General features: G+C 38.5%; 1 protein-coding gene across 1 annotated transcript in view; it reads right to left on the bottom strand.

Moving 5' to 3' along the window:
* Positions 1-13,997, bottom strand: part of LOC137258175 (U3 small nucleolar RNA-associated protein 4 homolog) — a 33,457-nt gene that overhangs the window by 828 nt on the left and 18,632 nt on the right. The window contains exons 15-17 of the mRNA XM_067795751.1: positions 6,815-6,918; positions 4,605-4,880; positions 880-972 (exon numbers count right to left, since the gene is read on the bottom strand). Of these exons, the coding sequence (XP_067651852.1) occupies positions 880-972; positions 4,605-4,880; positions 6,815-6,918 (473 nt within the window). The remainder of the gene's footprint in view (positions 1-879; positions 973-4,604; positions 4,881-6,814; positions 6,919-13,997) is intronic.

The following is a 13,997-nucleotide window of genomic DNA, read 5'->3' as shown; positions in this document are numbered from 1 at the left end:
TGAAGCATTTGCATGAACCCACTGTCCCTGGACACAATGTATCCCATTTCTACTGTCAACATCTGTGACATGGACACATTTTCTTTCAGCAATAATTATTCAACAATTAACTGACTGTGTATAGCTACACTAAAGGTAGATAATATATTTAAGAATCAACATGCATTTGGTTCTTCACCTTCACTAACATTTGGGAACAACTCACAACAATATTTTTTGTTGGACAGGGAAATGAACAGCACAGCACTTGTATGGATGAATCTGCTCTCAAAACAAGTATTTGGTGATATGGATCTTTTTCTGACCTTGAATTCCATTATTGCCAAGTCCTTCATCAAAGACAATACAGCGAGTAGGAACATTTAAATTATATGAAAAAAATACCATGCACAATTTCCTATACTTGATACATCCCTCATATTGATAAGTGTGATGTTGAACAAACAAAACTCAATAAACATCTAGTTATATTTGAGGTGAGCACTGATATTTATTTGTACTTCTTGCTGAAAAAATCTGCAAAGAGCTTAAGTGAGGTTTGTTTGTGTCAGTCGACAAAACTGTAGCTATATTGCAGCTTTAGTTCTGGACCATGGTCATATCTAACCAACTGCACTCGGTAAATGCCATTCCAAACAGACTTTACGTTAATCAACTGAAGGAGTGTTCTCCTTGGGTACTGACTATGAGATACCCAAATAAAACAGTCTGCAATGCATACCATGACTAAAGCTGTATCTGTACTATAGAAGCATGAAAGAATGCATGCATAGTCGGAAAGACCTGTGAACATTACCAGTTGCAGTTTAGACTGACTTCCAGTCTTACACAGAGTGAAGGAGGGAGGCAAATGAGAACAAATAGAGAATGAAGCCTTACCTTGTATTTCGAACTGTAGGAGAAAGCTGTATCAGTTGTGTCTATGTGCTTGCCTTTATGTCTTTTTATCTTCTTACCTGGTACGACCATTGGCTGCAAACAAGTGACAGAAGAATTAGAGTAGAGACTGGGTAGCTGTCAGTGCCTTGGATTCATATAGAATTTGTACTAATGACAAGGGCCCGTTTCCACAGAGCAATCTTAGTTACAATCAATCTTAGGCCCCTACTATCAACTTTACAATAACCATACAATTGCCCTAATTCACTTGCACAAAGACGATCTTTAGACAGCACGGATTTAAGATCGCAATCTTAACTAAGACCGAACTCTTCAACGTTGGAGGTAGAAATTTATTGAACTTGACTCCTGTCTACAGTTGTCTGCAAGTGCGCATAGCATGTTGCGCAAACAAAACGTGGAACTGGTTACCGCACACAACTGACATCGCACCTTGCAGAATTTTCATGGAAACAAAAGAAACAATCAAAACCCCACAAATCTTTGTAATGATAACGTGGAAGATAACATGTATGATAACTCGTACCTCGTGGGTTATTCTCTAATTTTTCTACATTCTAATATGATTTATGAACTAAGAATGTGATCCAACCACAGAAATATCACGCTTTACGAAAATACTGAAATACAACAAATACATTAACAAATTTGGGTTTTGCGTAATTGACCTAATAATCATAAAAATTAAAAGATAACATGAATTATATAAAAATTTCCTTTTGATACAACACCTAAATGTAGCATGATTTGTCAAACGCTGTCAATGAATCTGAGTTTGGCACCTAGTTGTTATTTGGAGTAAAATCCCAAATATATCCCACAAGCATTAGATCTGCAAAGATATGAAAGTGTGACGACTGTGGGAGCGTTGTGGAAAATGCATGACAGGGAAATATGAAAACGATATTCCGTTGTGTTTTATGTGTTGTTAAAGACCACAGTATGTTAATTGCTTTACGCTATGTTGTTGATAATTATTTTCTCTTTTTGTTTAAAAACTTTTTTACGCAAATTTCACATGCCTCAGCAAGTGTATTTTCCTGTTTGAAGAATACTTTTATTATATTTAAAATGCATAGATTAAAACTCTTGTCTCTCGTCAGAAAGAGACATAACTTTGTACACTATTCAACTTCAAGTGTAGATTATTGTAATGATAAAGTATGACAAAGTCATTGACACGACTATGGCCGAAAAGAAATATATGTTGAGATCTGTGCTGTCACAACGTAACATACATTGTATTTGGGCGTGGCAGATTTTACGGCAACGGCATAATATGCAAAGGGAAACCACTCCCATCTGGCGTAAAAACTAAGATTAGCTACCCCTGACTTATTGCAAAGGTCATGGCCACTGCTAATCACATGGAGAAAACTCTCGTTACTATCCTTTCATTGAATATCAAAAAGGTATGGTGTTCATACTTTTTTCAACACTGAATCGGGTGAGAAATGTTCATTATGATATCGACTCGAGAATGATTATGTTCACTACTGCAAATAATGATATTTCTGACGATAAATTGATGTTGCATTCTCCGTGTTGAAGTGTCGAGGCTAATCATACAGTTTTATGCAATATGAAAGTAATCCCCAAACATAAAGCTAATTATTTGCGTGAAACTGACACCAACTTGGATGCCATTTTGCTACTGACTACAATGATCTTAGCTCCTTACAACTGGTTCCGACCAATTGTTAGTTTTGATTGTAACTTACAATGATCTTAGCCTTCAATCGCTTTGTGCAAGTGGATGGCGATTGTGGGCCCAGGCCCTCTGTACAATGATATTCATTGTCTACGGCAAGTGAGCCCAACTGGGACCAGGACTTTCTATACAATGACTGGACTACTGCTTAGACTCTGAATATACATAATTTTGAAAGTTACTTTTAACTGAAACGGAGCCCCAAGGAGACCAGAGATTCAGAATCAGAGGAAATCTAGACTTGCTTCATTTAAGGCTTTAGCACTGCTGAGAAGGCTTTGTAGTGGATCATACACTGCTTGATGTGGTTCAGGGACTGTAAGACAGACTATACAATGACTTGCAGGGCCTTAGACTAGTAAGCTCTATTGGGAAACTGTACAATGACTTGCAGGACCTTAGACAAGAAAGGTCTATTGGGAGACTCTGTACAATGACTTGCAGGACCTTAGACAAGTACATACTATTGGGACCCTCTGTACAATGACTTGCAGGACCTTAGACAAGCAAGCTCTATTGGGAAACTCTGTACAATGACTTGCAGGACCTTAGACAAGTACGTACTATTGGGACCCTCTGTACAATGACTTGCAGGACCTTAGACAAGTAAGCTCTATTGGGACCCTCTGTACAATGACTTGCAGGACCTTAGACAAGTAAGCTCAATTGGGACCCTCTGTACAATGACTTGCAGGACCTTAGACAAGTAAGCTCTATTGGGAAACTCTGTAATATGACCTTGCAGGACCTTAGACAAGAAAGCTCTATTGGGAAACTCTGTACAATGACTTGCAGGACCTTAGACAAGTAAGCTCAATTGGGATCCTCTGTACAATGACTTGCAGGACCTTAGACAAGTAAGCTCTATTGGGAAACTCTGTAATATGACCTTGCAGGACCTTAGACAAGAAAGCTCTATTGGGAAACTCTGTACAATGACTTGCAGGACCTTAGACAAGTAAGCTTTATTGGGACCCTCTGTACAATGACTTGCAGGACCTTAGACAAGTAAGCTCTATTGGGACACTCTGTACAATGACTTGCAGGACCTTAGACAAGAAAGGTCTATTGGGAAACTCTGTACAATGACTTGCAGGACCTTAGACAAGTACATACTATTGGGACACTCTGTACAATGACTTGCAGGACCTTAGACAAGTAAGCTCTATTGGGACCCTCTGTACAATGACTTGCAGGACCTTAGACAAGTAAGCTCTATTGGGACACTCTGTACAATGACTTGCAGGACCTTAGACAAGTAAGCTCTATTGGGAAACTCTGTAATATGACCTTGCAGGACCTTAGACAAGAAAGCTCTATTGGGAAACTCTGTACAATGACTTGCAGGACCTTAGACAAGTAAGCTCAATTGGGATCCTCTGTACAATGACTTGCAGGACCTTAGACAAGTAAGCTCTATTGGGAAACTCTGTAATATGACCTTGCAGGACCTTAGACAAGAAAGCTCTATTGGGAAACTCTGTACAATGACTTGCAGGACCTTAGACAAGTAAGCTTTATTGGGACCCTCTGTACAATGACTTGCAGGACCTTAGACAAGTAAGCTCTATTGGGACACTCTGTACAATGACTTGCAGGACCTTAGACAAGAAAGGTCTATTGGGAAACTCTGTACAATGACTTGCAGGACCTTAGACAAGTACATACTATTGGGACACTCTGTACAATGACTTGCAGGACCTTAGACAAGTAAGCTCTATTGGGACCCTCTGCACAATGACTTGCAGGACCTTAGACAAGTAAGCTCTATTGGGAAACTCTGTACAATGACTTGCAGGACCTTAGACAAGCATGCTCTATTTGTCAAACTCTGTACAATGACTTGCAGGACCTTAGACAAGAAAGCTCTATGGCGATCCTCTGTACAATGACTTGCAGGACCTTAGACAAGTAAGCCCTACTGAAGTCCTCTGTACAGACACTTACAGTGTTTTAGCAAGTGAGCCTGAGAGTTGTACATGAGAGTTTTTACCTTTGATTTATCCAGAATGCAGAAGACTTCCTCATCATGAAGGAAGTAATGTTGGGGGTTGCAAGGGTCGGGGGAGATCTGGGTGATGATGCTCTTCCTGTTTCTCCAGTGACCTGGCAGATTCTGACTGTGACTCCGACACCACTTGGTCAGCTCCGACTTGTTCACATTGTACTCCAGGATGGAGTTGTCGCAGTGCACGACACAGAGTTGCTTCGACTCAGCAGAGAAGGTCATAGCACATGGCTGGGTCTTTTGACTTGGTAGGTTGTACAACTGTCAGTAAGTGAGTGAGTTGGGTTAAATGCAGCTTTAAAACAATGAGTTTAGTTTTAAGCCGCATTCAGCAATATTTCAGCTATGTGGCAGGCTTTAAAACAGTCTTAAAGGTATCATGGTGTCTCAACTCAATCACTTAAGAGAAACCTATGAGTACAATTGTAGCAACTGACAAACACATAAACATTATCCCAAATGAAATGTTACCTTGATCAGAACAAAAATACAACTCTATGATGATTTAGGTTTGAAACCTGTTTTCAAGCATCAAAGAAGACCTAAACTACAAAGGGAAATAGTTAAAAAAATATGAATAAAAGACAGTTAATGCAAAAGTTGTTCCATTAATGCTATTCATGTCTATGTTCTCTACCTAAATATTTTCATGCATTTTGTTCTATTATGACCAAGAATTGGCCATAAAACCCTCCATCATGGTGGAAAGGTGGCCATATTGTAAGTAAGATCCCGATGTTCTGGAACAAATTCAGCTGTCATCTTCTTTGGGATCAGTTATGTGCAATTCCAATATTTCTTATCACCTGGGTGTCTTGTGTGTGTCTACAGGCAAAAGACACTGCTGATATCTCAGGTGAAATAGACAGGAGGGAGAATAGGTATGAGTGAAAAATGAGGAAAATGGGCTCGGACTCTTGGGAGGCTTGTTACTTGAAACAACATAACATATACCATGAATGACACCAGTGCCATCAAATACATGGAATTCTGCGTATTCAGGACAATTGTCATCCCTGAATAGAAATTAACACTGGCGGTATTCCAAATTTGGTGTCTCAGTTGTATCAGTATTTGAGACTGTTCTGAGGTTGACAGTAACCAAGGATGTCTAGGAACAGTGTATGATCAAACTTGGATCCAAGCTCGCATTAAGCAAACACTTAACCACTGAACCACCCATGTTCCCTTCAGTGGTAGGCTGACTGAGGGGCTCCTTGACACCCCATTACTCATGTCTGTCATTGTGGAACTGGAGGCTTGCCCTGTTGTTCAAAGCTGTCTAAATGCTAACGATGTTGTGCAGTGAGCGAGTTTTCTAAGGTGCCAGACTAGTGATCCAGTGAGCTTGAGAAGTTGGGATTGAGACAATCTGTGAGCGGCTGTAAAAGCCTGAGAATCAGCTCTGTGTGTAGACTCTTTTCGTGTTGTCACAATCCCTAGTGTACAGTACACAACCCTGTACACTTAAAAGAACCCATGAATCTGTATATGACCAGATGGTGGCCACATGAATACGTGCATACACCTAGTTGTGTCATTGACCTCAAAATTGTTAGTTGTCACTAGAAATTGACAGTTATGTCAATATTTACATTGTTACTTGATATCAAAATATGTTTCTAAAGAAAATAACTGAAGAAAGCATATTGTGATGTGCATCGAATCGTATCATATCGTTCCAAGATATTGCAATACGTATCGTATCATATTGTCAATTTTCTGTATCGTCACACCTCTACACAGCATAGTGCAGTAAATGTGGACAAAGTACTGTGACTATGTGTCCCATTCCACCAAGCTGTGATTGGGTACCTCGTAAGGATGGGAAAGCCACATTAACTCTGTTCGCCTTGTAGGCAACACGATTTGTATGGTCTCCAGGGAGTTGAGATTGAAAATATGATGTGGTGTTATGATGGCCATCCAATGATCGAGTGGAAAACAAAGCACCTTTGAGCAGTAGAACTGGATATTGGTGCAATACAAATATTAGAATGAAACAGCATAATCATAACTTCAATAAGATTAACCTTAACAAAGGTTTGTAACTGTTGCAGCACTTTGAGCAATGATGCTGTGGACACCCATTCACGTTTCCCAGCAATCCCATTGCAATATTTAGTATGTGACATCACAAGTGTTGCTGTACTATGATCAGTCTAACAGAACTATTTTGTCCACCCAATCCTCACCTGTTTGGTGGTGATGTTGTAGACTCGAACCCTCTTCTTGTGGTCAGCCACGGCAACTTGATCCCCATCCGCAGACACGCTCAGAAGATGTATCGAGTCCACATCTGGAAACACAATACACTTCAAAAGAGGCTGGTACAGTTCTAAAAGAGTCCACATCTGGAAACATAATACACTTCATAAGAGGCTGGCACAGTTCTAAAAGAGTCCACATCTGGAAACACAATACACTTCATAAGAGGCTGGCACAGTTCTAGAAGAGTCCACATCTGGAAACACAATACACTTCAAAAGAGGCTGGCACAGTTCTAAAAGAGTCCACATCTGGAAACACAATACACTTCATAAGAGGCTGGTACAGTTCTAAAAGAGTCCACATCTGGAAACACAATACACTTCATAAGAGGCTGGTACAGTTCTAAAAGAGTCCACATCTGGAAACACAAAACACTTCATAAGAGGCTGGCACAGTTCTAAAAGAGTCCACATCTGGAAACATAATACACTTCATAAGAGGCTGGCACAGTTCTAAAAGAGTCCACATCTGGAAACACAATACACGTCATAAGAGGCTGGCACAGTTCTAAAAGAGTCCACATCTGGAAACATAATACACTTCATAAGAGGCTGGCACAGTTCTAAAGGAGTCCACATCTGGAAACATAATACACTTCAAAAGAGGCTGGTAAAGTTCTAAAAGAGTCCACATCTGGAAACATAATACACGTCATAAGAGGCTGGCACAGTTCTAAAAGAGTCCACATCTGGAAACATAATACACTTCATAAGAGGCTGGCACAGTTCTAAAAGAGTCCACATCTGGAAACATAATACACTTCATAAGAGATTGGTACAGTTCTAAAAGAGTCCACATCTGGAAACATAGTACACTTCAAAAGAGGCTGGCACAGTTCTAAAAGAGTCCACATCTGGAAACATAATACACTTCATAAGAGGCAGGTACAGTTCTAAAAGAGTCCACATCTGGAAACATAGTACACGTCATAAGAGGCTGGCACAGTTCTAAAGGAGTCCACATCTGGAAACATAGTACACGTCATAAGAGGCTGGCACAGTTCTAAAAGAGTCCACATCTGGAAACATAATACACTTCATAAGAGGCTGGCACAGTTCTAAAGGAGTCCACATCTGGAAACATAATACACTTCATAAGAGGCTGGTAAAGTTCTAAAAGAGTCCACATCTGGAAACATAATACACTTCATAAGAGATTGGTACAGTTCTAAAAGAGTCCACATCTGGAAACATAGTACACTTCAAAAGAGGCTGGCACAGTTCTAAAAGAGTCCACATCTGGAAACATAATACACTTCATAAGAGGCAGGTACAGTTCTAAAAGAGTCCACATCTGGAAACATAGTACACGTCATAAGAGGCTGGCACAGTTCTAAAGGAGTCCACATCTGGAAACATAGTACACGTCATAAGAGGCTGGCACAGTTCTAAAAGAGTCCACATCTGGAAACATAGTACACTTCATAAGAGGCTGGCACAGTTCTAAAAGAGTCCACATCTGGAAACATAGTACACTTCATAAGAGGCTGGTAAAGTTCTAAAAGAGTCCACATCTGGAAACAAAGTACACGTCATAAGAGGCTGGTACAGTTCTAAAAGAGACTCTAGTGATAATAACATCAATTATCATATAATGGAATGTGTTCTTAGCAGGATAATGCCAACAGATATTTTCGGTATCTGTTGGGGTCTTATATGGGTATTGGGTATGGGTATTGATGCAAATTAGACAAGTTATATGCAAATTCTAGGGACTACTTTCACAGGGGAAACAAACATGGTGTCAAGGGGCGGCTGTCATATCAGGATTGTGGCTACGGTACTGTCAGTACTCTGATCTCAGAAAAGTCATGCCTGGTTATGATAGATGGAGTAGATTACAGAGTGAAGATAAAAATTCATAGGCTTAAGATGATACCAACATCACTTCCCTGACTGACTGTCAGTGTTAACGAGAAAACGGCACAAGAATCCAGGTGCGCAGTCTCACATGAACAGTAAAGTGTATTTGTTGTTCAAAGGGTTAATTGAAGGCTTCTGAAGTTCCATGCGAGTTTGTTGTTGTTTTTCAAATGTAAGCTAAGACTCGTTGACAACAATACATGCTTTAACATAAAAACTTAATGGAAACCAGATGACCTAATGCATTCTGCTGAGTGACCAGGAGACAATTGCAGCACTGAGCTTGTGATGTTACGTATTACTACGCACATATTTGCAACGTCATAGATATGCGGGCGGTTATCATACTCGTGTGTTTTGGGATGGATAATATCCTGCAATAGGAATAAACACTATGTATTTAGCTTGCCAAGGCTTGCTAAATACAATGTTATTCCTAATGCAGGATACTGACCATCCTGAAACATACTCGCATGATAACTATATAAAAAACCTATACATAAACTCCTACTTTAAAACAGGTTTATGATAATCATAATTCTAACATTGTTTTGTGGAATCTGGTCCTAATACTATAAGTTATCATCGTGTCGAGGGAAATACAGGGTTTTATCAGTCGTGAGTAAGCTTGTATGCGTGACTGACAAGGGACAGATAAAACCCTGTATTTCCCCTGGCATGATGTGATAACACACTTATCTAACAGAATGTTTTTACTAAATCAAAAGAAAACAATATGAATTGAATTGTTTGTATTTATGTGAGATGCCGCAGTTCATGTTTCCTTGCTGCCATGTAGACACCAGCTGATCGATTGACCTCAATGCAGCACACATTACTAAAATGTTTGGCCATGCACTCTTTTCTCACTTTGCATGGTCCCAGAGGCATGGTGGGATAATGTGACTTTTGCACTCCCTGCTCGAGGACCATGACGGGTGTACATGGTATTTTATCAGATTCGCATGAACCAATCAAAACACGACATTCTTACACGAACCTGGATAATTTCATTTTAGGTGCCATTTTTTGCTTCAAATCATAAGTTTATGGTTTGTATCACTGTAATGGCTTCATAAAATTAATGAAATTTTAAATACGTTTGCCAGAATCAATGTTAATCACTATTGTTTAGTATTTTAAACAGTATCTGTTGTCATATATCATCTCCTCATGCTGAACATCAAACCAGTATCATCGATTTGCGTAAACAAACAAGAGAAGATGACTTGGTCCTTTAAAACATCAAAATCAAAAGTAAACATCTCTACACAAGATTACTTACCTTTACAGTTCCAAATTGTTTTGCATCATTTTGATACTGATTTCAAGAGTCAAGTTGGGACCGTGGTTTATCTAGGAGATAGGCTTATCTACAGTATGGTATAGGGAAAACATTTTTAAAGTACATGTACATGAAACATCTTCTCTTCCTTCACTGTTCAGTTTCTAAAATGTCTTAGTAATTTTGACGCAGATGTGTCATGAGACTATTAAATACTCCTGCTTAATATATTTGGAAAAACCCATTGATTGTCCAAAAATCAAATTTGCCATAACAAATTCACCACTTGATTGGCGTTATGAAGAAACTGGTTTATGGTTCTGCTTTGGACAGAACTGGACACACAGGCTGGGTCAATTGTCTGTGCAAAAAGTCGGTCAAACCAGAGGTCGATATCATGAATGTGGCAACAGCAAACAACACAAATCAAACTCAACCTGGAGCTTGCCTGGATCCCTTTATCAAACAATTAGCAGTTAAACATGTCAGATATTTTAAATATGACAAATTGACGAAAACGGAGAGACAGCTAAACTCAAATACTCAAACACCCGCTATTTCAAGTACAACTGTTAGGCAAATCTCATTTTTACCCTCCTCCATAAATTCCTCATGCTGTCCTTGTATTGCCCTCCCTACAACAGACATCAACTCAAAACAATTGTCTCTTGTTGTGTTGCAAATTTACCTGTTGTCAACACCTGCACAGGTGTGCACTCCAACACAGTCACATTGGCAGACACCTTGTCTGTTGACAATATTGTTCAAATGTAAAGTTGTTGCACAAAAAGCTGTCAGCTTCAGATGCAAAACTATTATTAACACACGTAGACACTTAACACACTGACTCTGACACTCTAAACAACACAACAAATCTGTGCACTTTAACTGACCCATTTCCTGAATGGCACTAGTTTTTCACGTCCTCCTGAACAGAATTTCCAGTAGTATAACAAAGACACATTGACACTGGGCACAATAATCACCTTATTGTCGAGTGAGTGAGTGAGTGAGTGAGTGAGTGAGTGAGTGAGTGAGTGAGTGAGTGAGTGAGTGGGTTGGTGAGTGAGTGAGTGGGTTGGTGAGTGAGTGAGTGAGTGAGGTTACACCACACTCAGCAAATTTCCAGCTATTGTGTGGCAGTCTATAAATATTCAAATCTGGACCTGTCAATCCAGTGATCAACAGCATGAACATCCATCTATGCAGGGGTATTATGATATATATCAACCAAGTAAGTTGGTGCACGCAATGGGAGACGTAGATCCATTAGTCTGTGTGTCTTCAAGTGGACAACACTGTTTGTCATCAACTTAACATAATGATAATATTTCATAACATACAAATACATTTGTCAGAAAAGACTTTTCTTGTAGAAATATAATTACAGTTTGATATTCAGTAGGCACAATATCTTTTTTTTTAACACAAACTGACTATATGACTGACAGAAATGAGAGTGACAAAAACATAGGCACATCTGTAAAACAGGCACATCTGGCCAATCATTATACATGAATGTTTTGTCCACAAAAGGACATCAAACAGGTTCATTGAATCTGACAATGCAATACGAAATGAGTGAATATACATTTCATAAAACATATATGTATATATATATAATTTTCAATAATACATTGCCAGTTACACTTACAAAGATCCATCACCTTGCAGATCATTTAACCTGTTCATATGACATTACAATACTGCATGTTGTTACCTACAAGGGCAAACACATCGGGATTCATATTTTCATATGATGCCCACGGGCAGAACATCACATTACAAAGAAGTGTTACATGTCAAGCCTTGATTTCAAAGGGAATTTTTTCATTCATGAAATTTTACTCTGCTCTGCTATGTTCATTCACAGATTGGCATTTCAGAGACAAAGTTAACTTGAGATCCATGTGTAATATTATTGTCATGAAAACAATGTTGTTCAAATGAGTATACTGTCTAGTCTCGTTAATCTGACCTCCATTTATCCGACACTCGGCTTTATCTGACGCTTTTGTTGGTAACAGTTTGAAAAAAATGTAGCTTAGTCTCATTTATCCAGTCTGACATCCTCTTTAATCTGACAACTTGCAGTTCAACAGACAATACTGGACTAACATGACTTGACTATTTTAAAACAAGAGTCATCACAAGATGACATATCACCCCCGGCCCCAACATATATGAAATAACAAATCATCTGACACTTACTTAAAATAAGACTTGATGTTTTTTTGACTAAGTTCAAATCATTTCCATGGGAATCATGAAGAATATAAATGCCAAAAATCTGTATGTACCAAAAGGCATCACTTCACTTTCCATGGAAACTGGGGACAATAAAAACTACAAAAATCTGTAAATAGCAAAAGGCATCACTTCACTTTCCATGGAAACTGGGGAAAATAAAAACTACAAAAATCTGTAAATAGCAAAAGGCATCACTTCATGTTATGTCTGATATAAGTACCACATTTTGAATAAGAATGTTTTTTTATTAGTTATGCTACAGAAATGAAGCCCAACCCTTCCTTTAAGACCAAGGTTCAAAACGTTTCCATGAAAACTGAGAAAAATAACCATTACAAAAATCTGTAAATAGCAAAAGGCACCACCTTAGGTTCTGTTTGTTATATCTACCATTCTTTGTTGAAAAATATTGATTGTTTCTTTAGTTATGTTTCTTTAGTTATGCTCTGAATGATAACGAAAGGGCAGACAAGGCTTTGACTATATCCCTCTACATTACCTGCCAAGGGACATGGCAGGTTGATAAAGTACAAAAGACAATCAAAGTTAATTAAATCTTTACTTACACACTTGTTTCATCAATTAACCTTCGAAGGACAAAGTAAATTGACAATATGGCTGCCAAATCGTTTTTACCACTGTGAATCAAAATCAATCAAGGTCAATGATATTGTCAAGAACAATGGCAGATTAGTTGGAAGAGTAGAAAGTGTAATCCAATTGCAGTGGGCAATGGACATTTCATGTGCATTATGAAGATGTGAAACAAGTTAAAAAAACATGGCCTTCAAATACCTCTATTAGCAGACACTTTGTTTCATGTTACACTGATACAAATTAGTTCTGTAATAAACCTGACATCATATTCGTGTCTATGTCGTACTATGTTTATACCTAAACGCTGGCACACACATTTCAGCACTCATGTCGTAGATATAGTATGATATTGACACTCATACAATATCCTCTATTTTCACATCAAGAGAACTTAAGTACATGTTGAGGCTATGCATACGTTTCATCTTTTAACTCATGTGTAAAGGTTAAAAACATTGAAACTACACTAAATGTGTCATTTTCTTGTGTAAATATTTTCAAACAAGCAAAAAAAAGACAAATAGATAAAATAACAAAAGGATAAAACAATGTATATCCTTGTATATGACATGATATTGAACTAGGCTAATTGTAGATACTAAAAGCAGTTTTGTTAACTGATATCTGAATGATATTCAAGACATAGTGAATGAGTGAGTTTATTTTTACGCCGCACTCAGCAATACTCTAGCCATACACTAGACAATCCCATGATCAACAGCATGAGCATCGATCTACACAATTGGGAACTGATGACATTTGCCAACCAAGTCAGCGACCCTGACCATCTGATCTCAGTAGTTGCCTCTTACATCAAGCAGTCACCTTTTATGGCAAGCATGGGTTTCTGAAGGCCTATTCTATCCCGGACCTTCACGGGTCTTCAAAATATAGATTATAATATTGGAAGTGTAAGCAGTGGAAAATTTTGATTGTGTTTACTCAAACAACCACCAGCTTAAAGAAATTGCTACATATGCACAGTAATGTTGATGTAGGACATCAGTACCACTGACCGATTTCTTACAAAATGGCCACTGACATCACTATGCAGGATTTTGAACATCATATTGTCCTGATGTGACGGTAGTACTCAGAAACATCCCTCAGACT

The sequence above is a fragment of the Haliotis asinina genome, chromosome 12 (assembly GCF_037392515.1).
Source record: "Haliotis asinina isolate JCU_RB_2024 chromosome 12, JCU_Hal_asi_v2, whole genome shotgun sequence".
NCBI lineage: Eukaryota > Metazoa > Mollusca > Gastropoda > Lepetellida > Haliotidae > Haliotis > Haliotis asinina.
The sequence above is the reverse complement of the archived record's forward strand: the minus strand, read 5'-3'. Positions and strand labels throughout refer to the sequence as shown.